This window comes from Setaria viridis, chromosome 7 (genome assembly GCF_005286985.2).
Source record: "Setaria viridis chromosome 7, Setaria_viridis_v4.0, whole genome shotgun sequence".
NCBI classification, from domain to species: domain Eukaryota; kingdom Viridiplantae; phylum Streptophyta; class Magnoliopsida; order Poales; family Poaceae; genus Setaria; species Setaria viridis.
In genome coordinates this window covers 4,655,517-4,680,995 of record NC_048269.2, presented here as the reverse complement: position 1 = coordinate 4,680,995, position 25,479 = coordinate 4,655,517, and the positions used below count along the sequence as shown (strand labels likewise).

General features: G+C 42.2%; 3 protein-coding genes across 15 annotated transcripts; 1 reads left to right on the top strand and 2 right to left on the bottom strand.

The window, feature by feature from the left end:
- The first annotated feature begins 7,524 nt into the window (after positions 1 to 7,524).
- On the top strand, positions 7,525 to 17,637 carry LOC117863383 (putative disease resistance protein RGA1). Of its 13 annotated transcripts, none has more exons than XM_072295446.1 (11): positions 7,525 to 8,584; positions 9,289 to 13,569; positions 13,665 to 13,725; positions 14,019 to 14,066; positions 14,146 to 14,212; positions 14,310 to 14,830; positions 15,021 to 15,314; positions 15,407 to 15,615; positions 16,083 to 16,292; positions 16,379 to 16,460; positions 16,565 to 17,637. In XM_072295446.1, the coding sequence occupies exon 2, from the start codon at positions 10,366 to 10,368 to the stop codon at positions 11,458 to 11,460; it is 1,095 nt and encodes a 364-aa protein (XP_072151547.1). In that variant the 5' UTR covers positions 7,525 to 8,584; positions 9,289 to 10,365; the 3' UTR covers positions 11,461 to 13,569; positions 13,665 to 13,725; positions 14,019 to 14,066; positions 14,146 to 14,212; positions 14,310 to 14,830; positions 15,021 to 15,314; positions 15,407 to 15,615; positions 16,083 to 16,292; positions 16,379 to 16,460; positions 16,565 to 17,637. The 13 variants fall into 13 exon arrangements, with proteins under 13 accessions (XP_072151547.1, XP_072151545.1, XP_034602945.1 ...); XM_072295444.1 differs by having other exon boundaries at positions 14,004 to 14,066; XM_034747054.2 differs by having other exon boundaries at positions 14,004 to 14,066; positions 14,146 to 14,479; positions 14,577 to 14,830.
- Positions 14,784 to 17,047, bottom strand: LOC117863384 (probable L-ascorbate peroxidase 3, peroxisomal). Its single transcript, XM_034747069.2, has 9 exons — positions 16,912 to 17,047; positions 16,701 to 16,825; positions 16,507 to 16,556; positions 16,368 to 16,433; positions 16,226 to 16,274; positions 15,909 to 15,991; positions 15,670 to 15,749; positions 15,453 to 15,555; positions 14,784 to 15,196 (listed from the first exon to the last, which is right to left on the bottom strand). Exons 1-9 carry the CDS (start codon positions 17,028 to 17,030, stop codon positions 14,993 to 14,995), a joined length of 879 nt encoding a protein of 292 aa, XP_034602960.1. The 5' UTR covers positions 17,031 to 17,047; the 3' UTR covers positions 14,784 to 14,992.
- A 2,371-nt stretch (positions 17,638 to 20,008) lies between the features above and the next one.
- Positions 20,009 to 22,895, bottom strand: LOC117862386 (probable flavin-containing monooxygenase 1). Its single transcript, XM_034745843.2, has 5 exons — positions 22,402 to 22,895; positions 21,502 to 21,739; positions 21,115 to 21,290; positions 20,672 to 21,024; positions 20,009 to 20,581 (listed from the first exon to the last, which is right to left on the bottom strand). Exons 1-5 carry the CDS (start codon positions 22,879 to 22,881, stop codon positions 20,224 to 20,226), a joined length of 1,605 nt encoding a protein of 534 aa, XP_034601734.2. The 5' UTR covers positions 22,882 to 22,895; the 3' UTR covers positions 20,009 to 20,223.
- Positions 22,896 to 25,479: the final 2,584 nt, after the last annotated feature.

Here is a 25,479-nt window from a genome sequence, read left to right as displayed (position 1 = left end):
TTGTTTCACTCTGGTGCAGGTCCTGTAGATCGGCGCGTGTGGTGTGCGCGGGCGTGCCAGTCAATTTGACCATTCAACTGACAAGGAGAAAATGATCCTTCCGAAGTTTGAGGCAACCGGCCGATCAGGCCGATATGATCCTGGCACCAACGGTGATGATGACGTAGCAAAATAAAGCATGGTGGATAAATGTATCGGCTATGAAGCCGATTCCAGTATCTTGATGAGCATGGGTGTCTCATCGGCTATCCAAGCTGATGCACCACAATTTAGCAAAAACCATTGACTAGAAAGCCGATAGGAAATAGAGTGCCATCGAGCTCTCACTCCACCATAGCCAGAGCCACAAGCCAATGAGATTCAAACTAACATCGCTACCAATATTTGTAGGTGAAACCATAGCGATGCGCCCGGTAGTTGCAGCCTAGAAACACTTAGCAGGACGTCAATTTAAATCCCGCCAGCTGATGAATCCAATCACAATGGAACTCAATTCTAACAGCACTCGAAGGATAACCAATATTAAGATGCAACAGGCTATTAAGTGATCTATCATCTACGATGATACGATCTAGAGCTAATTAAAGCAAACTAGACGGCAAGATGATAGAACAGATAAATATCAGCTAATGCAAACTTAATCAAGGTAGGATAACTGGTGAATACCGTAGATCGAGACAGAAGCGATGCGCCGTAAGTCAAAGATCCAAGATACTCGATAACTGGTAGATGAAACCAGACCCAACGACAACGATGCGCCCGGAAGTTGAAGTCTAGTACACCTGATGACGGGCACTTACAGCTTGCCGGAGATCGAGGTCAATGCAGCTCAGCTTGCTAGAAGGAACTCGTCGAGAAGCTACATTACTCCTGCTCCTAGGGCAATGGCGTGAAGCCGAAAGGTAGATACGTAAAGGTAAATATGTTGTATTGATCGTGTGATGAAAATTACAATGGCTAGGGGGTACATATTTATACCCTGGACCAATGACTCGTGGCTGAGCCATACACAAACTTGCCTAATACTAAATATCTAAACAAAAGGAAATATTAAGATACATGGACTCTAATTCCCTTTCTATAGAATCCTTGCTATTGAAGCCTTCTCCAATCCATCCGTACCACGACAGATCTACCTGCGTGATTAATCTGAACTATTCCCATGTGATGTATGCAAGGCAAATAAACACACATGTCGTATCCTTCCTTTTTTATTTAATCACCTTTGCTTATACGTGGAGGCTTTTTCCTTCAATCTTGCCTATTTTATTCTAATTACCTTGCCTGACCAATCCGATAGAACCAACTCTTGTATCATAATCCCGGACTCCACGTCTGACAGCTTTGTCCACGTTGGATCAAAAAACATAACGGAGGTTTGGTCTTCTCTTGAACGAACAGTCAATCGGCTAGCAAAAAATATCTCTGAACAGGCCATTATTCTGATCACCAGAAACTTGCCGATCACAGTCTGCATAGATGCTTGCAGCCGGCCATCTCTCACTCTGGATCTTATGGGATTTTATTGGTCAAAATCCGATGTCAACAGCGCCTTAAAACAATACACACCAGAACCCTTTGCATTTGCTAAACACTGATCAATGGAAATCCCAAAGCTAGTGAAAGAGAAATGTGAGTTGAAGTACCGTATCTGTTTCCTGAAATATTTTGCATCCCTATCGGTTTGACTGGCAAACAACCAGCACAGCTCGTGCGGAACTTCTAGAATATATATGTGGACCTTCCCTTTCCTGCAACAGAAAGTAGAACATTCACCAGGGAATTTTTTCGCATTACAAAACTCACAATTTTTTACCTTTCTCAAAACGTGATGCTTTTTAGGAAGCTCCTTGTACACTCTATCAAATGGGACAGCAAGGTTGGAAGCCATTTCTGAATCTTTATAATACTCGTAATGGATATCTGAAACGGATGATAAATAACGTAAATTAAATTTCTTATGGTCGGGTAACAGAAACATCAGAAAAATATATCAGTACTTATATAACACATACATTGCTCAAAAAATACTCTAACTTCATCATCTTCTGACATCTCATCACCTAGTCAAGGATTTATCTGATCTAAATCATTGTCTGGGACAATGGAGAAGAAATTACAGTGAATTAGATGTAGAGAATGGATGTCGTACGTAGGTTTAAAATGTACCTTCTACACCATGTAAGGGATCATTTAAAATGTACCTTCTACACCTTGCAAGGGATCATCTGGTTCCCATATCTCATATGATCTGGCTCATCATCTTGTGTATGCATATTATCAGGATCATTGAAAACAGGGTGCACAGTCATTGCTGGCATTGACTGGACATTTTCACCTGCAATTAAAACACGACAATATAAATGATGCAATGTCTAGAGATAATGTGAGGAGAGCACAACAAGCATGCATTAGGACCCTACCACTTGTGAAAGTGACATACTAGTCATAGAATCAAGACATGAGCTGGGGATCAAGGTCAATGCTTCGCTCCCTATTTGTTTCATGCATGCAGCTGTATGAGGCCCATTGGAATAACGAACATGCGACACTACAACAATTTGACCACAATATTTGCACACACACGTACCAGGAGTATGAAAGACAATGTTGGCACGCCGATCAATCTTAAGTCGATGGTTTTCCCTCTGATTTGCCCATTTTAAATTTCTTTCTTCAAGGGATAACCATCCATATTTCCTCTTCTTTTTTAACCTATCCTTCGTAAACATGAAATATTTTATAAAATACACTATAATCCACTACAAACTAAGGCACCGATAATGACTATCGTGTTTACCTTTTCCTAATAATCATATTTCCAAAAAAGTCAATTCATCACACCCACGATCTACGGTTGCACTTCTCTTGCATGCATATGTATCATTCCGATGGAGCCACTCGTCTTGATCATCCTCATCACCATTGTCACCTTCAACCAAAATACCAGACATAAAATAGAACAAAGTGTACCCAGGTGTTTGCACAAAAAAAAAGACATCGGAAAAAATTACCTGACAACAGTGTTCCAATAGACATTCCGACTACAGACAGATAAAAAAAATTTACAAAGAAGAATGGAATTAATAAAAAACAATACATAAAAAGTCTTGAAAATACAAAACCTAGATAAAGAGTAGGCACACAACTTGGATCAGGAGTTGGGTTTGCCAATCCGGAAACAACAGTTATTGAGGGGCTCTGCAAGGAAACAATTGATTGATTGATCAACGATTGAGCGGCTCTGGAAAGAGTTGGGTTTGCCAATCCGGAAACAGCATGACAAACTGGAATTATGAAATTCCAAGATTTAAGGAAGTTTGTCTAAAGATTATACGCGATTAAACAAAGTGTACCTAGGTGTTTGAAAAAAAAACGCATCGGAAAAAAATAACCTGAGAACGGTGTTCTGGTAAGCATTACGACTACAGATAGACAAATAATTTACAAAGGAGAATGGAATTAATACAAAAAACAATACATAAAAAGTCTTGAAAATACAGAACCTGGATCAGAAGTTGGCACACAACCTAGATCAGGAGTTAGGTTTGCCAATCTGGAAACAGCAGCGATTGAGGGGCTCTGAAAGGAAACAATTGATTGATTGATCAACGATTGTGCGGCTCTAGAAGGAGTTGGGTTTACTAATCCGGAAACAGTACGACAACCTGCAATTATAAAATTCCAAGATTTAAGAAATTATACTCTCGCTATTTTTATACCTGAATTCCATGTTTGTTTTGTCAAACCAGCTTCTGGTGTAATCACTAAGATTGCTGCAGACTGCCCTGATGAGAACCCTGATGTGGAAGATCTCCACGAGTATTTACAGCTGCTGCCAGTTTCTCAACTTTTTCACGTGCATAATCTTGCCTCCGCTTTGCATTCATGTCAGCTCTCACCTCAGATGGCAAATTTGCATAGCTCTCACATCGTTTTGCCGTTTATGTTCCGTCACTGCTTGCATCTTAAATGAAACAAACAAGATCTTAAATAAAACAAACAAGATCTTAAACAAAACAAACAAGCTCAATCACAGAAACATAAAGAGAAACGTAAACAAGCTTCATGTTAAATCATTATTGTTGGAATCGTCAAATCGCCTCTTACTACTGCGAGGTGCACGACGAGATGTGGTGTTCATAATATCCTGGAACGGAATTCGTTCGCTCATTGCAACAAATCTGTGATGACAACGTGGGTTAGAGAAACCATGTGAAGCATGCGTGGATTAGACAAACCATGTTTCATATACTCACCTACGTCTCACGGCCTAGTAATGTAGACCTGACGACCTGGTGTGCCGCTAAGAAGCCGTGGAGCCAAAACAATACGTTGATCTCGCTTCTTGGACGCGCGGCCATGTCAGTATAGATTTATATAGCTACAACGATGATAAAAAAGGAAACTCGCGTTGATCAGGGGAAATTGAAAAGTGCGTATTTGATGAAGGGAAATAAATGATTGAAAAATCATGCGGTTATTGGTGGTAATTATTAGTTTTCATACAACACCACCACACGGTTGCTGGCGGGTAGAAAAACAAAAAAAAAAGGCGCGGTGTCAAAAAAATGAGCGCGGGCGGGATTTAGGTCCTGTTTGGCACGGCCCCACTCCTAAACTCCAGCAACTACATAAAAAAATTCAGCCATACACCCCAACTCCAAAACTCCATGGAGTTGCCAACTCCATGGAGCTGTAGTGCAAATGGAGGTGGATTTTGGAGCACCTCTTTTGCTGCTCCAGAAACCTCTCTTTTGAACCTCCTCGTGGAGTTGGTGGGTAATTACCCACCAATGCCACTGGTTACACAAAAAAACATTTCATTCTATTCTCCCTTCTATTCTCCCGAGCCCCACTTGCCGCCAGAGCCCCGCCTGTCGTCGCCCCTGTGGCCAGCCGGCCCCGCCGCCCGTCGCCGCCCCGCCGCCCGTCCCGCCGCCCGCCGTCCGCCGTCCAACCCCGCCCCCGTCGCCGCCCACCCCGCCGCCCGCCGCCCAGCCCCACCGCCCGTCACCGCCCCCGTCGTCGTCCACCCCGCCGCCTGCCGCCCAGCCCACCCCGCCACCCGTGGAGGGTCTTGTTGGGATACGAGGTAGGCTACACTAGCGCAAATCAAAATTTCTACCGCGTATAACCAGGAAGAACTGCCGTATAAGGATCACGGGATTACCACTCGACGCACTACTGGTGCGGAAGATGTAGATATGCGTCGATGCAGTGAAGACGATCACGTAGTCGTACGTAGTCGATCAACGTAGTCGTATGTAGTCGATCACGTCCAGCAGCTCCTCAGCAGCTCGTCCACGTGCACAGCAAGATCGCCTCCGGTACCGCGGCTCGTCGTCGGCTCGTCGTGGCTCGTCGGCGGCTCGTCGATGGCTCGTCCAAGTGCTGCAGGCGCAACACCTCCAAGGTATCCACACGTGCAGGGAGGAAGCGTCGCAAGCCGGACTGCTAGATCCGCGAGTTGCAACAGGCGAGGGCGTGGGAGGCGCGGCAGGTGTGTTTCGCCAAAAGGTGTAAACCCTAGGGCGCCCCCTCCCCTCTATTTATAGAGGTTCCTGATGGGCCTCTGGATCCGAGGCCCATTAGTACTCCTAAACCTAATCCAACTCGGATCAGATCCGAATTGGGCTTCCAGCCCCTTAAGTGTGTGACCCTATGGGTTCGGTTACGTATAGACATGGCCCGAGTACTCCTACTCGGCCCAATAGTCGGTAGCGGCCTCTAGCAAGACGTGCCAACTCCTACACGCACACGAAGATCATATCAGACGAACCATCACAACATAATATACATGCTATTCCCTTTGCCTCACGATATTTGGTCTAGCTTCAAGCCGACCGCTCTTTCTCGATCCTGTGATTCGGAATCCCTTTGTAGGTTAACTCTTAACCGTACGTAGCATGGCCATGCATTTTCGGATCCGATCACTCGAGGGGCCCAGAGATATCACTCTCAATCAGAGAGGGGCAAATCCCATCTTGATTGACCATGTCTCATAGCATGCTTCTTGACAAACCCGAAAGCTACCTTTATAACTACCCTGTTACGGCGTAGCGTTTGATAGCCCCTAAGTAGGTCGATCCACATCTAGAATACATGCGACAATCTCAGGTCTAAGGACAAAGCGTATATGTTGTTTAAAGAGAGAACTACTTCTCGTGTTGGGTCAGTCCTAACACATGTCTCCACATGTGTCCACATTATTAGTTCAACATCTCCATGTCCATGACTTGTGAAACATAGTCATCAACTAATACATGTGCTAGTCTAATATTCATGTGTGTCCTCACATGAACTCCGACTAGGGACAACTTTAGAATAACCATACAAGTAAAGAGTTTCACATACAATTCACATAATTGCAAATCAATTCAAGTAGCCTTTAATGGATATTCAATGAACACAATATACAAATCATGGATACAAATGGAATATCATCATCTCTATGATTGCCTCTAGGGCATACCTCCAACAGGTCTCCCGTGTGCGGCACAGTGCAGTGGAAAAAGGGGAAGAAGAAGATGGGATAGAGAGGATGACAAGTGGGGCCTTAATTGGGGGGCAACAATGGCAATCCACACTGAAATCGATCTTTTTTTGAGCTGAGAGCACCTATCTAGCCAAACACCCCATTTTTGTTCTGAAGTTTTGGAGCGAAGCTGGCTTCATGTAGAGTTCTGGAGTGGAGCAGCTCCACCCGGAGTTGGAGCCATGCCAAACAAGGCCTTAGAACGGCAGGATTACGACGAAATGAACCCCCTCGTCGTAATCTTCTACAGGGGAATACCTGAACAGTGAGTCCTCCTCGAGAGGTACGTAGGTATAACTCTTGGTGGGAATTGACATCAATTCTCTCACTTTTTAGAGTATAGATATGTTTGTGAAAGGAATGTAATTATTTTAAGCAATATTCTACAAGATGTATTTCTTCCTTTACTTCCTATACTCCAATTCCATTTTGGGCCTGCGCACGCTTTTATTCTGGACCGAGCCCATACACCTACCCTCTCCTGTTTGGGCCGTATCCTGGGCTAACCTGTCGGCCTCTGGTTTATTTTGGGCCGTAATTTAGAGATTTGGTTTCAACAAAATTTCTGTATGATTTGTTCTTTTATCCTATTTAGCTAGATTATTTATTTTTGCTGCAAAGACCATCAGGATTAAATAAAAGTGTCTAGTTAAGATTTCCTTTAAAACCCAATGCTTACTGCATTTGAACCATCCGGCACATTTTTAGTTCCTTACCATAACTTCCATTGCAGTTTGTAGGAAGCCTTTCAGCTGTGCAAGTAATAAGTTGAAGGTTACTTAATCTGCACAAATGTCACCTTAGCGTTAGCATGGTGGGTATTAGAGTTAGAAGTCCTCCTGATAATTGCAACAAGAAATGGGCTTTCTTTTTTTTAGATAGTAAGAAATGGGCTTTCTTAAGGTGGGTCTACCACCAGGAAGCCCAACCCACAAAGCTCACACAAGCAAGACCGTCAAACTGCAAAAAGCGTGAAAACTCCTGTGCCCAATCCAGGTCTTGATGGCCCACTTACCTCATCCACCTCCCTCCTTGGTCACGAACGCCGGCCTCCGCCTCGTCGCCCCCGTCGGCTAGCATGACCGCCGCAACCACCTTCCCCGCCCATGCGCGTCGCCCTTCAGGTTCTAGGGCGGCCTGTGCCCGTGCGATCTACGCGGTGGCGCATTTCTATGATTACCCATTGAACCTTATCTCTTAATGGTGATGAAAATCCTTTTTCATGTCCTTAGATTTCTGCCGCGCTGTGCCGGTCACTGAGGATTTCCTTAGATTTCATTCTTGTTAGGTTGTATGCATTTTATCATACCTTCTCTTTTGGTCGATTCTGCCATGAATTTGAAAATTGGGGATTCTATGATCACTGTAGCCAAGATTATGGAGAAAGGAACAGTAGTTGTACATCGTAAGTGTTTGCAGTTTTCACTCAAAAGTGACAGGCAAGTGATTGATGTTCATAAAACTACAGGCTGGGAAACATGTTATATTTTTTTTCTGAATGACTTTCAGAAACTACATTCTGGTAGTAGGCAGGAAAGCTAATGATGGTCCCATTAGCCTGGCTTTTCTTCTTTCATATAAAGCATGATTGATGAATACTTTATTATATAATAGTGGGAGAGCGTGGAGCTTTGATTTGGAATCAATTCTTCTTTATGCAGTCTGTAGATAACGCTATCGCTAGGTGAGTGCACAGCCAGCAAAATAAAGGAAGGTAAAGTCAAATAGTTTTCTTTTTCCACGATTGATGACACCATTGATGATTACCACCAGTCCCAGCACATTATAAATTTCTTTTTCCACGAAGTTCGTCTCCTTCTTTCTGAAGATCCCATTTTTCGTGGCATCAACAGCCTAACTTGTCCTGCAATAGATCAATTCCCTCAGTGCATCACCCTTCCATTCAGATCTCAACAAGCTCAGCCACCACCAGTACATCCTCTTCTCTTGCCCATGCAGATCCTTCTGTCACTGCTCACTGGCATGAACAAGAGGGATGGAAATATTCTCCTAGGATCTCTGAGCACTGGGGATTGTTTTCTGAAGGTATGTGCTGCTGCAGTTACAGTCTATAATGATTAATGAGCAGGACTTGATGGTTTCATCTTGTAGATCTCTTGATTAAAAGCCATGTTGAATGTTGCATAAAACTATTTTCATAGCCTTCGGTTAAGATTGAGCTGAGCTCCTTTTCCTCTCATCCTTGTTCAATACCATCCACAACCTTGGGTTGGAATTGGGGATTCATCTATTTATTATTGGAAGTCTTCCGTTTTCAGATTAACTAGAACATTTTGGTTATCTCACTCCTTTCTTTGGTTTGATTTTCCAGTTAGTACTGAGTACACACTAATTGGGGTAGAAATTTAGAGCAAAAAGATCATGGTTTATGAAGCTAGGTGCACTAGAAGTGCTCCACTTTATGTTGCATGCCAGCATGGTACTCATTTTGACTAGACTGTTAAAATTGTCCAATGATTTTGATGAACTATTGTCTTCAAATATGCAGAATCACTTATCAAGGTCACATAAACTGGATTTCAGAACATAAAGCACAATCATGTTTATTGAAGTCTTTACTGCACAGAATTTGCTTACGTATCACAGTTAATTAGTGCTAAATATCTGAGTAGATATCTTAGAATCTGCTTATTGGGCACAGTTAACATACTCTTCATTTCATTTATCTCCAACTGCATCATGTTTTTTGAAGTTTGCAGTTTTAATCGTCAATTCCTGCAATTTAGCAGGTCTTCTGAGGCTCTGACTGCATAAGCAAATTAAACAACCCCCAAAGCCAAAAGGATACCACTGCACTGCCTCCATTGAGCAAAATGGAGCTTGCTCTTGGTACAGCAAACTGGTTCCTCGGGAAGGTGCTAAACAAGCTTCCAGCAAGTTAGTGGAAGCGTGGGTCGCAAGCTCGGGGCTCAATGGCAATATGGAAGCTATCAAAAGAAAGCTGTGGTACACACATGGCATTCTGCATGAAGCCCAGAAGAGAGATGTGAGCGATAACCAGGGCTTACTGGTGCTGTTGCACCAGTTATGCAACACAGCTGATCAGGCAGAGGATATACTGGATGAGTTGGACTATTACCTCACCCAGGACAAGCTTGATAACACCCATGAGGCTGCTGCAGATGTGCATGTTGTCCTTGATGGTTTTACCTTTCATGCACGCCATGTTGGTCGCCATTTTATGCGTAAATGGCTCTCATGCTGCTTGTCTTCTCATGGATCTGAACATGGTAGTGGTGATGACAGTGGTGGTGATGATGTCAACACTATTACTGGTCCACCTAGGCCACTTTTCAATAGAGTGAACATGTCCAAGAGAATCAAGTTACTGATAGAGAACATGCAAGATCTCTGTGGTCAGGTCTCAGATCTGTTGAAACTGAACATTTCCAGCCTTCCGCAGGACATGGCAGTTGCTTCGCAATGACCTGTTACGACCTCAATGTGTACAGAAGTCACACTGTTTGGAAGAGAAACCTTGTTTGATAAACTGGTTGATGACATGACAGCTGGTCAATATCACCTTAAAAGACTGTCAATTCTTCCTGTTGTCGGTCCTCCTGGCATTGGAAAGACAACTTTGACTCAGCATTTGTGCAATGACCCAAGAATACAGGAACAATTCTCCATCATAATTTGGATTTGTGTGTGACTTAATTTTAGTGTGCACAGGCTCACTAATGAAATTTTCAGGTGCACTGAAAATGAAGGCAGCAGTGGAGCACGTGAACTGACAAATTTGGATCAACTTCAAAAATTAATTGAAAGAGGATTGAAGGCAAAAAGGTTTTTAGGCATCGGATGATATGTGGACTTGCAAAAGTGAGATTGAATGGAGAACACTATTAGCTCCACTCACAAAGGCGGAAGTAGATGGCAACATGATTATGGTCACAACAAGATTTCACAATATAGCAGAATTGGTGGAAACTACAAATCCAATAATTCTGGAAGGTTTGGAGCCTAAAGAGTTATGGAAGTTCTTTCTTGCATGCACATTTGATGACTACAGAACAGAGAAGGACGAGGATTTACTTGATATTGGAAGAAAAATTGTAGAGAAACTGAAATTCTCTCCTCTTGCAGCCAGAACTGTTGGTCGATTATTGAAGAAAGATTTCACACGGGAGCACTGGATGAGAGTTCTTGAAAGAAAAGAGTGGGGATATCAAAAAGGCGATGAGGATATCATGCCGGCACTGAGGATAAGCTATCACTATCTTCCTTTTCATCTGAAAAAATGTTTTCAATTATGTGCTCTTTTCCTTGAGGATTATGAGTTTGATGGTCTAGAATTGATTAATATGTGGAAGGCACTGGGAATTATTGATTTAAGTGGTCAAAACACTAGCATCGAACAAGTAGGGCTGCAATATCTTAACACATTAGTGAACACTGGCATCTTCAGTAAAGTAAACAAAGAAACATATTCCTACTATGTTGTGCATGATTTGTTCCACGAATTAGCACAATGCATTTCATCATATGATTGCATGAGAATAGATTGCTCCAATATTAGATATGAAAGCGCCCAATCATCAATCTGCCATATATCATTCATTGCACAAGATAGCACCACCTACAGTGAGGGATCAGAGTTTTATGAAAACATTAGAAAGGAAACAGACAAACTTAAACAAACACTAGATATTGGAAATTTACGTACTTTGTTGTTTATTGGAAAATATACTGCAAGCTTTGATAAAATTTTCCAAGACATGTTTAAAGAACTGAAAGCTCTGCATGTTCTAAGCTTAGTTTCAATACCTTCAAACTTTTACCACACAGATTTTCAAAACTCATCCACCTTCGTTATCTTAAAATCCAGTTACCATTTGGTTCGGTTACTTCTTTGCCTGACACAATCACAAGATTTTATGACTTGGAGTTTTTCGATCTGAAGGGGTGGGATGGTGATTCTAGTTTACCTAGAGGCATGAGCCGTCTTGTCAATTTACGCCATCTTCTTTCTCATAAAGAACTGCACTGCAAAATTCCTGGGGTTGGAAAAATGAAGTTTTTACAAGAGTTGAGAAAATTCCAAGTTAGGAAACATGACATTGGATTTGAACTACGTGAGTTGGAAGAATTGAAAGAACTCGGAGGGTCACTCAGCATATGTAATCTCGAAAATGTCAAAACAAAGGGAGATGCTGCTAGAGCTAAACTAATGTTGAAAGATAAGCTAGATAAGTTGAAACTAGTCTGGGATAGCCAGAGGAACAGGAAGCCAACTCTGGAAGCAGATGTTCTTGAGAGTCTTAGGCCACATCCCAATCTTAGAGAGCTTTGTATTAAAGATCATGGGGGCTCAACATATCCAACATGGTTGCGTGCTGACAGCTCCATTAAAATGTTAAAGTCCCTACATCTACATGGTGTTTCGTGGACAACTCTACCACCTTTTGGGCACATGTCACATCTCATGGAACTCAAGTTGGAGAAAATTTCTTCAATGCATCAGTTTGGAGGAACTGAATTTGGACATATTACTGATAGAAGCTTCCAAAAGTTGGCGGTACTTAAGTTGACTGATATGCCACAACTTGAAAAATGGGTTGGAGAAGATACTCAGCGTTTGTTTCATCAGCTCAGAAAGCTTGCTATTACAAACTGCCCAAAACTTACCGAACTATCTTTCTCAGTTTGCACTGGTTCCTCCCCACAAGATTCTAACACAACTTGGTTTCCCAATTTGCGTGAGCTTGTGATAGAGGCCTGCCCACAGTTGTCTCTACCTCCCCTTCCACATACTTCAACAATTGATCATGTTAGTGTCCAAACTACAGAAGGCTGCTTCTCCTATCATAGGAAGGACCTGGTGATTGATGCTTACAACTGAGCTTTGGCTTTCCACAATATGCATAAACTGGAAGAGCTATATGCTTGCAAGATCTCACTTTTGTCACTGACAGGTCTCCAGAAGCTAACTTCCTTGAGAAAATTGGATATAAGGTATTGTGGCAGTGTGCTATGTGATGCTAATCTGGGCGGAGTTATTGCCCTTCCTGTTAAATCTCTCATGATTTATGACTCTGCTATCACAGGAAAAGAATTGTCAAACCTTCTCAAATGTTGCTCTGATCTTACATATTTGGAGGTATTTGATTGTCCAAATATAACAAGATTGTGCAGAACACATGATTTGGAAAGGGAGGATGAGGTTGAGGAAGGCTTGCTTTCATTCCCTTCCCATCTTTCCATCTCACTGCTCAAGTTAGAGATCTGCAACTGTAAGAAACTGTTTCTGCATCCAGAGGATGGAGGAATAGGGCACCTCACATCCCTCCAGTCATTACAAATACAGGGATGTGACGAGTTATTGTCATGGTGGTCCATGGAAGAAGCGATTGTCCACAGGCCTTTCCCTACATTCCTCAGAAAGCTTATTATTAGATAAGTATCGAGCTTGAAGGCAATGTATTTACTGTCAAATCTCAGATGTCTTACCCATCTAGAAATAGTTGACTGTAATAATCTGAACATTGATGGGTTTGATCCTCTCCTCGCTCAATGCCTCACTAAACTTGTGTTTGTCAACCATCACGATTGATTCTCCTCAGTAACAGCTAATCTGATCTCAGCAGTAGCAAGGACAAAGGTGACAGGTTCAATTCAATTGGAGGAGCTTAGAATAGATAACATTTCTGAACTTCTGGTATATCCCATTTGCGAGCATCTCTCTGCCACCCTCCACACCTTATGCTTTCAATTTGACAACCGGATGCAGATCTTCACAGAAGAACAAGAGCTGGCACTTCAGCTCCTCACCAACATCCAAAATCTCTATTTTAGGGGCTGCCAGAGTCTGCAATCCCTGCCTGCAGGGTTTTATCGCCTTTTTTTCCCTTAAGGTGCTACTGATCGACACATGTCCTGGCATTCAGTCACTGCCTAAAGAGGGTCTCCCCACTTCACTTGAACAACTAGAAGTCTACAATTGCAGTAAGGAGTTGAAGGAACATTGCAAGAAATTGAAAGTTGAAAAGCTCAAACTGTACTAACGTATGGTAAATACATTATACACATACTCCCCTGATTCTTTTTTATATTCCCCAAAATACTTTATGTGCAGTTTCTTTCACTAACTGTGAGTTATTTGCAGGTTGTTAGGGAAGTTCCTGGTCATATCTGGATTGCAACCAGCAAAGAGAGTGGTGAAACTGGTATGGTGCCACAATCCATTTCCACAATCCATTGTAATTTCTATTTGAATTGCGATGAGTTCAACAAAGTAAGGCCCATTCTATATGAACTAACATACAAGTTCTTGGTCTAAAATCTGTTTGGTTATTTGTAATACAAAAAAGTGACCTTGAACTGTATGTTGCTAAGTTAGAGAAGGTTTGTATGGTTATTTGCAAATGTGAGCATGGTTGGCAATCTGGCATATATCATGCCCCACATTTTTTTTTCAACTTATTTTAGCATATTCACCATGCAGGCATCTATTTGACAGGTTAAGATCAAGAAAATGAAGGGGAATGGAACATGAATAATCCAAATGGTGAGAAATTCGTGAGACAGAGCCACTGACTTTTCCTTGCAATTCAGATATCTGAAGACTTGGTTTTACCCTGTCGCAGGTTATGCTGGTTGGACTTGGTTCAGATATCTGAAGACTGAAGTCTTTATTTTTTATATGATATGCTGGTTGGACTTGGTTCAAAATTTCTGTATTTACTTATTAATGTGTTCTGGCTGTATATAGTTCATGCATTGATGTATCTGTTTTATGATATGTTATTAGGATCACAATTTGGGGGTTGAACACCATCATTAATTACAACAAGGGTCTCTTTATATATACACATGTTCTCGATGAACAATGTTTAATAAACTATATTTCTCGCCAAAACAGGGTGCACATGAAACCCCAAACTACTACAATTCCATCACCACCGACCAGACTGACAATTGGTGTGTATCCTACCATTTTGCCATGCAGCCATCAAGAATTTTTTTTTTAGATGCACTGATAATTCCTGCTGCTGTTCAATTTGGATGTATGAGCAAGAAAGACCTTGCCTTGTTCAAGGCCATTCTCAGCAGAGGATTTCAGTGCAACACCAACCATTTTTCTTGCCTTACTACTGGCTGAACTGCCTGAGCAGTGAGCACTGCGTCAGCATATCACTTGGTCATGCTTTTTATCAAGAAAGAGGTGCACCATGAGCTACATGCCACTCAACCAATGGTGGATTTTGGCTCAAGATTCAAGTAATTACACAGAGAAACAAATAAATCAGTATTATACCAATAATTAATTTGGTATGTTGTTCTCTTTTCCATAATTACCTTTATTTCATTCACGGCTCACACCATAACATGCATGGTAGCACAACTAGATGCAATACAAGTGCATGGCCTCGAAATGTTTTGAGTACTTTAGTTTCAATTCTTCCACCAGTGCTGCTGTACGATGAGCAGAAGTTAGCCAATCTTCTTGTTGGATTCGCAGAGGTATGCCCATGCGACAACTGCAGCAGCAACTGCAACCCCAGCTGCAGCTTGTACCAGCAAGGACTTCTGTTTATTTCCGGATTTGCACGAGAAAGCAGAGCGAGGGGGCGTGAAGCACATCTCGGAGAGCTTCTTGTGTGATTCTGCGTAGTCCCTAAAGAAGGCCTCTTCATCCTGCGAGTGAAGATTGAAAAAAATGTTCAGTGAACTAACAAGGATTAATGTCAAGTATTTTTAGTATTGAAGTTTAAGATTGCAGGAATTTTGTCACTCCATGGGCAGAAAATCAAAAGTAAATAAAATGCAAAAAGTATCACTATCAACCTGATAGATGCTTTGGCTAAACAATTCGAGCTTATGAGAAAACAACTACTACTGTTTCAGGAGCCGTTGGAGCATGAATGGAAGATGGGAACTGAATTGTATGAACCTTGGCATATTTTTCAACATAGCACCGGAATTCAGGATCTTCCACAAGAGCCTTGTCAGTAGGGAGCTTCAAGAGCCCTTCAGAGTCACCTTTCAGCAGTTCACTGTATCATACAAAGCGACGAAAACAGTGTGACATTACTGCACAATCTTAAAAGAAAAAGGTAATACAATCCTGCTCCTATTTGTTGAACAAGTGATATTTAGGCAAGGCTTACACGAAATAGGAATTGTCAAATTTCAGTGGATCTTTAGTCCATGCTCCATCAAATCCTGACCTCTCTGGATGTGCCCTGCCCTGAAAATTGTATCATCGGGATGCACATTTCAAATAAAATAAGAATCAACTATGATACTCTAATTCAGAGCATGTTAATCCTTTTTAACCTTTCAATACTCAAAACAAACGTGCTTGCTATATACATGTACATGAAAACAGTATTATTATGTTATATACCAGAGTATGGCCACCAGAAAGTGCCACTATGTCCTTGTCAGACAAGCCCATCCGGTAGAAGACGTCTCGAATGTGCGAAGCACCTTAGCACCAATACAAAGTTCAAGAAAAAGAAAAATAAACATTATCAGTAATTTTGTTGGAAGCAACCTCTTATTTACAGTAGATCAGCAGGATTCTTTTGCGTTGCAAATTTCCAATTGCGAGGTTGTAGCCCTTGTTTCGTTCGGAAAGAGCAAACATATGTTGAAAGATCATATTGAAAATCATTGAACAGCACTGTACTAGATAGTGCCAGTGATGTGTTGGGAAGCTACCTTGCTTTGCATCCGGCAAGCGTCCTTCCTCTGGACAAACTGAAGAATCCTGGTCAAACATGGAAAGGTAGTAAGAAACTTTGACATGATATACTCCTTTCGTTTCGCTGATAAAGTGTGGTAATCTCGTGTACTGACTCACCTTCCTGCCAGGAACGAAATCGATGGTTGGTCCACCAGTAACTTCGACGGCAACAACTCCAGCGAGCTGGTCAGCAAAACAGTATTAGATATGGTATGATATCATTGAGTAATAATCTGTGCGGATGTAGTTGTGTTACCTGATACAGGTCTGCATATGTGATCTTGGGGTGCTTCTGTTTTATTGGCTCTGCGCAGGAGGAAGCAGGACTAGGGTGTTAAGACTTCATCCATTTGATGATAGGCGTTTCAAAAGCACCAGGAGGCTACTCCAAATATATTCACTTGGGACTACAGAGAGGAGCAAGATGTATCTGATGGAAGAAGTACTGACCTAAAAGGTCAATGGCAATCTTGATCCCTGCATTTGCGCCGTGGCTGTACTCCTGCTGGAACCTAATGGAGCCGTTGGGGCCTCCAGTCTTGGTCTTGGCGTCGTAAGTGCCGGCGTCATGCCATCTGCAAGACCGATCGCCATTGGTTGTTCCGCAAGGAAATGTTTGCAAATTAGACCACACATGGGGGACATGAGGCTGAGGACGTACGCTAGGCGGAGCATGATGGGTGCGCAATTCTTGCTGGCGATGAGGGCACGGAGGTCCCGCCGTGCCTTCTCGATCTCCGCCATGTACTCTGAGTCCACCATGGGCGCTGCCTCTGACATTGCTGCTGAACTGATCGCTCTGTGGAAACAGAACCACCGAAGATGAAGCAGTTGGCCAAGCCAAGAAACAGGGGAGCTCTGCTCTGGTTTGGACTTTAAAGCAGGATGGAGAAGCAGGGGAACTCTGGTTTTGTAGGAAAGGGAGGGAGAAAAGGGAGGGAAAAGAAGAATCGAATGGAGTGGATGCGTGGAGAAAGCAAGGGATGTCTCCAGACGTGAGCAAACGTGTTTTGGAGGGGAGGATCTGCGTTGAATTGGTTTGATTGGATACTCAAGGCTTCAGATCTTTCTACCACATTCGTTTCTTCTGATCTGATTGGTCATTGTCAAATCACCTGCTGTAAAATTCGCAACAGGTCTAGAAACTGCAGCTACCGAAGGAAGAGCATGCCACTAATATGTTCCTCTTTCAAATTTACTGATCACTCTTGACTGTAACAGGTCACACTTAGCAGGTTATTAGATGGTATTGTCTCCGGCTCTCCGCGTTTCTCTTCTTTAATTTACAACTTAGTAGCTTTGTGCTTCAAGAACAAGAGAGAAGTTTGTGTACTTGTGGTTTTGAACATTTGATTCAGTCTTTCAAGGACCATTCTTATGCTCTCAAGTCTCAAATTCCGAGCATCATGACAATTTTAACTGAATTAATAGTCAAATCTCAACATTTTTTCACTGAGTTAAACTGTTTTTTTTTGGGATTTCGGTTGTTTCCACTGTAGCAATTACCTTGAGCTTGAGGGTACCTGTATCTCATAGTGAGAGTTCCACTGAGACGTTTTAATTTCAACGAACATCATGGCAATTTTCGTCAGAATTTGAATTTCAAGTTTTCAGATTTTCTGACACCACTACAAGTCCAACGCCAAGTTTCAACAAAGCCTAGGATTGCCAAACAAATTAGGCAAAATAGTCATATCATGGCAATTTTCGTCAGAATTTGAATTTCAAGTTTTCAGATTTTCTGACCACTACAAGTCCAACGCCAAGTTTCAACAAAGCCTAGGATTGCCAAACAAATTAGGCAAAATAGTCATTTTAGTCCCTCATCTTTGCTCCAAGGGTTAAGTCATTCTCAAACTTTTAGATCAGTCAATCTAGTCCCTCAACTTTTTATTTTTAGGTTAAATTCGTCCTTGTGCTGATGTGAGGCTTCATATTAGCATGAGACTAATACGAAAAGTCACTTTTACCCCTAACTCCTTCCCTCAATTTATCATCGTTTGCGTTGACCAGGTCCGAATGAATTGAGTGTAAGTCAATGCACGCTCCTAGTGTGTGATGAACAAACTAATTTTTATAATCTTCATCATCATCCCTTTATGACAAATCAAACCATTTCGTGGTAATGAAATGGTGCACGTAAACTTCAGCTTTAGAATTAGTCACGGGTCAGGATAGGGATTAAGCTTAGTCCTAATTATTTTGCCCACACGCACATACATCGTGACCCACGATTATTATACAGCACATACATGGAGCATTGGCCCATCTACAAGCAAATCCCAAAATTGTTTGTGCAACGGCATTAACATGCATGCCTAAACTTCTTGATTAGAGCTATCATTTTATCACTTTTGGGAGTAGTGTACATGATGCAGCAGCTACGCCGCAAGTACCAGTACCAAGAGCAAAGTGTTTTTTCCTGTCAAACTGCAGCTAAATGAGGATGAGAAGAAGCCAAGGGTAAAAATGACCTCTTGCATTAGTCTTTAGCATAAAGTGCATGCTAAAGTGCCACATCAGTACGAGAACAAATTTGATCTAAAAATAAAAGTTGAGGATTAGATTGGACGATCTGAAAGTTGAGGAACGAATTTGACCCTTGGGATGAAGTTGAGTGACCAAAATGCTTATTTTGCCAATAATTTTCAAGAACTGGCAGCACAGGCTTTGAGAAAGATAAAGGAGGAGAGGGATTTACCATATCAAATGTTTCCTGAGCTTCCAATAGATTACTAAGTAGTGATCACCAATAAAAGAAAAAAATATTTCTCCTTTAATTTTTAAATATTTAGTTACTTGTTGTAAAAAGTTAAGTCAACAAGAAAAATGTTAGTTCAACATTTCTTATAAGAAATAGTTGAAATAACAAATCTCAGATAAAAACATTGAATCAATTCGGACTAAAAAATGTTAGTCAATAAGAAATAGACATGGGAAGGAACATCCCAAAATGGGAAGATGTGGAAACTACTAGCCCCCAAAAGGAAAGACGTAGGACCACATGAGGAAATTTGCTAAAAATTAAAGAATGGTGGGGGGATATTGGCTAAAAACAGAAATTGACCACTACTTGGACAAGTAGGGGTGCCCCAGCAAATAGCAAAATCCGTCATTTACACGTGTGATAGTTACTTGGACATAATATATGAAAAATGTAAACTAAAGATTATACGGATGCATCTTGTTCATTTTGAGGTAGAAACTCAATTTCTGATGCATCTTACAGTAGTGCCGTGATGCTTACAGTTTTTTGAGCAATCAACAAAATTATTTTTAGTTTACGAGAACGGTGTTGCGCATTTTCCATCATGAAGAAGAGAGTCCGACCAAGTTACAAAGTTCCAATCCGTCTCTAAACTTGCTTCTAACGAGATATGACATGGAAACTCGTCTTCAACCTGTTTACCATTGCGATTGAAACTGAACCTGCAACAACGACACTTACTGCTCCATCGGCAACACGGATCAATCCAGCTCTCTGCACCGAAGATCTTCCTCCTCCATGATCTTCTTCACCAACTGCGTTGCTTAGATAGGGTGACCTCTAAGAGCCCCAATCATTTCTTTCGTTCCATAGAAGCCAAGCGGTTAGCAACACCAGCCAGGGAACCGAAGGTTTCTCTTCCAAACCTCTGTACCCTCCTGCAGGAAGACAACCACCAAGGCACCAAGACACGATGTGGTTCGTCGTCGGCTGCCAGCGTCAGACCTTGCCATTGATCAACGTAGAATTCTCTACCAAAGTTTAACCGAAGTGCGGAGAACATAACTGCTGCACTCAAACCTTAAAAATGAAGTTCAAGATAACTTCGTTGTGAGCTCTATACGGATTGTACAAGTCCTACGATGGACATCCTTATTGTTCTGCTATAGCCTACATGTGATGTGACAGCCTACTTTATTTAACTAGTAATACTCAGATCAGAAGAGAAGTTCTAGATAACTGCCACAAGAGTTGAAGCCCAAAGGTCTAGTCTTCTTTGGGGTGAAGTTCAGCATAATCACCAGGGCCATAGATTCCAAATAAATCCGCGAAAAATCCTTTCTTCCTTCTAGGGTTGCACCCCATATCCCGGCATAGCTGATCATTGTACCAGATGTGAAGGAGTCCGACGCAGGACCTGCGAAAGTACCTGCCAGCATACCTTTTCATGTACTTCTCCCATTCCAGGACATCGTTCTGCATTGCTGCCACACTTGGTAATCTGATGCCACCATCCAAGAAATGCGCCAGCCACTTGGCTCGAAGTTCTGACGTGTACAGATTTGCAATGCTCTCTGAATAACCGAGAACAGCAAGCTGCGGTATCTTAGGATGTATACACTCCCTGTGAATTACATGTCGCAGATCAAAGAAAATGGTTTAAACGAAGAATTTAAACATTCACAGCATTGTAACATTGTGCATACAGAATTACCTATAGAGAGGTACAGTTGTGGATGTGGACCCAACTGCGATACTTCTAAAGTACTCTGATTTGAACATGTCCTTGATCTTCTGATCTCCCCTGAACCCGGTTCCAAATATCACTATGTCGCTCTTTATCGGTGAGGATTCACCTTCCACAAGAACACCTTCCTTGCAAAAGGTGAACGTCTTTGATTTCTTGAGAATTATGCTTCCTTCTTCTAACCTCTTGTAGAAACCCTTCGGTTCTATGGCAATCAAACATGTAGCTAATGCCTCAAAAAGGCTGTGATCAGGCACCATGTCATATTTCTTCATAGGGATGGAGTAGTAGCTCTCAGCAAACTTCGAAAATAGCCACCTCTGCAAAACACACATGATGCATGTGTGATTGATCTAGACTCTTAAGACAGATGTGAAAGTTCTGACAAGGGTATCAAAATGCATTATTACCAATGGAGCCAATAGGGTCGCGATGATCCAAAGGAGAAATCCTTCACCAGGTTTGTGAATAAGGAGTTCTGCAAAGCGATTTAGGTATAGCAGCGATATGTGGATTCCCCAAGCAAAGAAGTCTGGTATGATCCAATGCTTTGTTCGGACCACCATTGTACATGGATGATCAGGTCCTACATACCGATGAATAATCTATCAACAATAACAAGGAAACAGTATATATAGCATTAAAATGTTCATTTAGATAATTTTATAAATTCTGCTAGCAGAGTTAAAAAAATGTGATGCAGAATTCTTCAGATAATATAGCCTGAAATGATTCAATTTATATGGGCCAATATATATACGACCAGCATAAGAAGTGAAGAGGACTCTGTTTTGTACCATTAGCTTCAGCACATTCAGCAGCAATGTCAATTGCCGATTTCAGATAGCCAACGACGGTGACATGCTTGCCCTTGATCATCTCCTTGGCTTTCTTGGTGCCCATCTTGGCGTAGTCCATGGAGTGGAACACCTGCCCATCAAATGCTTCTGGACCTTTGCCTGGAGGGAATGTGGGTATGTTGGGCACACCACTGAACCTCCCAATGCAGAGAATGACAAAGTCTGCCTTGTGTATCTGGAGAAAAAAAGGTGAAGAAATTCTGGGTTGCAGGAACAGTCATCTTTTAAAGGGGAAAAAGCTAACAGTTTTTATCCTTATAGCTCTATTTCATTCTATAGAATTTTTGACTTTTTAATTACAAATGATTCTAATTATAATACTGAACGGATAGTCTCAATTTTCAGATAAAGTCCATATAAAGCCTTTATATAAAATTTAAAACTAATGAAGGGAACCGATAGACCGGAAAGTCCAATCCGGTGTCTCCTCTGCATCATCCATGATGCATTGAAACAGGTCGCAAGCTTTCACCACAGCTGCCTCATTCAAATCTAACACGTAAGGGAGCTAATAGGTGCGCGACCAGCAAAGGTTTGCCGCCACCTTGGACGTTTGTGCTGCATTCTTCCAACCTCTGCACTTGTCACCGGATCGCGCCCATAGCTTGCGTTTTTGGACTGCACTTGTCATTTTCAGCTCGAAAGACGTCGGCGTTACAGCTTTTGTTGACAAAAGGATATATACGAGGAAAGAAAAAAGTGGAATATCTTCCGATGCAACAAATTTCATGTAGTATTTTCATCCAATGGATAGAGATATTTTGCCATTCAGGTTAATTTTATGCTGCAAAATCCATGATTCCAAGAAGTATATAGATACAGAAATACTATACTGACCTCAACATGTCCCTCGTCGTCGGCCACCGTGAGGCGCCACTCCCCGTCGCCGGAGCCGAACGCCTCGCCTGTCCCGGCCCACTCCTCCCACGCCGCGACGTCCTCCTCGCCGACGCCGTCGTACTCCATCCCGACCACCCGGCGGCCGAACCGGACGCAGCCGAGCACGCCGAAGCGGCGCGCGTACGCGTCCAGGTAGGCCATCACCTGGCGGTGGTCTGGGAACACCTCCGTGACGGACTCCGGCCACGGGAAGTCGGAGTACGTGTACAGCGGCCGCGGCGTCTGCAGCGCCGTGCAGTCCGGCACGCGCGCCCACACGCCGCCGAGGACGGCCTCGGCCTCGAAGACGGCGGGGCGGCAGCCGCGCTCAAGGAGGTGCTTGCACACCGCCAGGCCGCTCACGCCGGCGCCGACGATGGCCACCCGCTTCTTGTCCATGCCGGCTTTACTTGCTAGCTTGTGTTGTGGGGGTGACATGTATGTTTTTTTTGTGTTCAGAGAATAAGAGGGTGTTTGGATATACTAAATTGCAGTACCTGTCACTTTGGATGTTTGGATACTAGTTAGGAGTATTAAATATAGTCTAATTACAAAACTAATTGCACAAATGGAGTCTAATTCGCGAGACGAATCTATTAAGCCTAATTAGTCCATGATTTGACAATGTGGTGTTACAGTAACCATTTGTTAATGATGGATTAATTAGGCTTAATAGATTCGTCTCGCGAATTAGTATAGGGGTTCTGCAGTTAGTTTTATAATTAGCTTATGTTTAGTCCTCCTAATTAGCATCCAAACATCCGAGGTGACCATCCTAACGTTTAGGACCTCGTATCCAAACACCCCCTAAAGTTCAGTCTCCGTCACTCGAATGTTAAAATACTAATTAAAATATTAAATATAGGTTAATTACATAATCAAATTGTATAAATGAAGTCTAATTCACGAGATGAATTTATTAATCCTAATTTCATGATTGACCATGTGATGCTACAGTAAATATGTGCTAATCATGAATTAATTAGGTTTAATAGATTCGTATTCGTCTCGTGAATTAACCTTCATTTATGCAATTAGTTTTGTAATTAACCTATATTTAATACTTCTAATTAGTATGTTAACGTTCAAATGGGACTGAGACTAAAGTTTAGTCTTGAACCAAACACAAGCTTTCGTCGTCCCTAGCTCTCTTGAGGACCCAGCGATATGGTTTATTTTGAGCTCTTGAAATATCTTGCTATCTCTGTATCGCACTTGTAGGCAATGCAAGCATCGAAGTAGGTGGATCTGTAGGCATGTGACAATAATTTAGATTAGGCATGCAGGCTTTGTCAGCTAGCATCTCGGCCTGTCGTCTTATCAAACGAGCTGATGCAGACGTGTATGGTTGGGCAGTACACGCACGAATATGCAGAGAGTGAGATGATGATGATATGAACCTGAATCTATCTCTACAAAGATTCAGGATCGCTGCTCTAAAATGTAATTTTGGTGCTGGCTCTTTATCCTCTTTCGCTATTTAGTTGTTAATAATTAGTTCTTTCCTGTGATCACAAGCTTGTTAGCTCACATGCCGTAGTGGCAAAACGTAATTGGCATGGAAGCAAAAATTCTTGCTTTTGTCACGAGGACGAGACGATTCAACATTTTTTGTGTAAACAATATTTCGCTCGATGCTGTGTGGTCTATTATATATACAGCGTAAGGTCTATCTTAGCCTCATAATGTGTCTAACATTTTTGGAAGTTGGCTCCGGGGTACTGCAAAGTATCTAAGCCGCTATTTTTATTCTGCTAGGAGCGGCGTCCATATATGTTGGTTATTATGTCTATGCAGTAATGATAGTCTTTGAGGAAAAAATATAAGTTTTCTTCCTTGTAGGTTATTTTTTTTTATACGCTGGCTCCGCACCGTGGATTATATTATGGAGGTCGGTTTTACAGGACTTGGTTGTTCTGGTATCAATGCGATTGGCGCAAGTGGCTAAGGAGTTTTTACCCAACGTGAGGATTGATTGTTAATAGAATGTTTAGGTTATGTTTTATATCTTCTTTTACGTTGTGTGCATCCCGCTATGCTGAGGTCGGGAGTGTTTTAAGATATTGTATCCGCTCGATGTAATGCTTTGAAAATTAATAAAACTTTCATTATAAGAAAAATGATAAGCCGCCCACCAAGGTATCCAGGGTATCGAGGAAAGAAATATGGGAACCTTCTGAGCCAAAGAAAGGACAGAAGCCCGCCCACCAAGATATCTAGGGTAGGGATGAAAGTGTTACGGAAATTATCCGTCCGTTCGTCCGACCAAAGAGGTTCAGACACTTAAATGGATAGTTCGTACACGAATCCGGACGATCAATATTCATATCGTATCCGAATCTGGATACTCAAAGTTGGATATTAGTATGCGAATAGAATGAATATCATTATTCGACACATCTTGACACTATTCGTATCCGTATTCAATTCGAGAAAAAAAATAACTATCTGTATTTGTATCCATACATGTTCGTTCGTATCTGATCCGTTTTCAACCCTAATCCAGGGTATCCAAGGATAGAAGACTGTGTGATGCTTGTCGGTGTTTTAGACCGGCAACCCGCCTAGGGGGTACCCTAGGTGGTCTTTTGTGCGGTAAGAGTCGTCGAGAATCAAAGAATCAATGGTGACGCAAGGAACACGATTTAGATAGGTTCGGGCCGCTAGATCGCGTAATACCCTACGTCCTGTGTGTTGGTTTGTATTGATTTTGGATGAACTGGAGTTGTTCGTGTTTGAGGGGGTTCCCTGCCCGCCCTTATATACACGGGTGGGCAGAGTTACAAGTCTGAGTCCTAGTCGAGTACAATTACAGAGTTCTACTCGGTATAACCCAAGTAGTTTTCCATACATACATGACTAGTCCGAGTGGGATAAGCCTATCCCTTGTCTTGATCATAACCGAGTACGCCCCTTAGTGGGCCATCCAAGGTTTACTCGTGGGCCTGGTGTGCATGCCCGACAAGCCCCCGAGTACTTTGTAGTCGTGCGCCACAGTCTTGGGCACTGCGGGCACTATTCGAGTAGTTCGTCGTA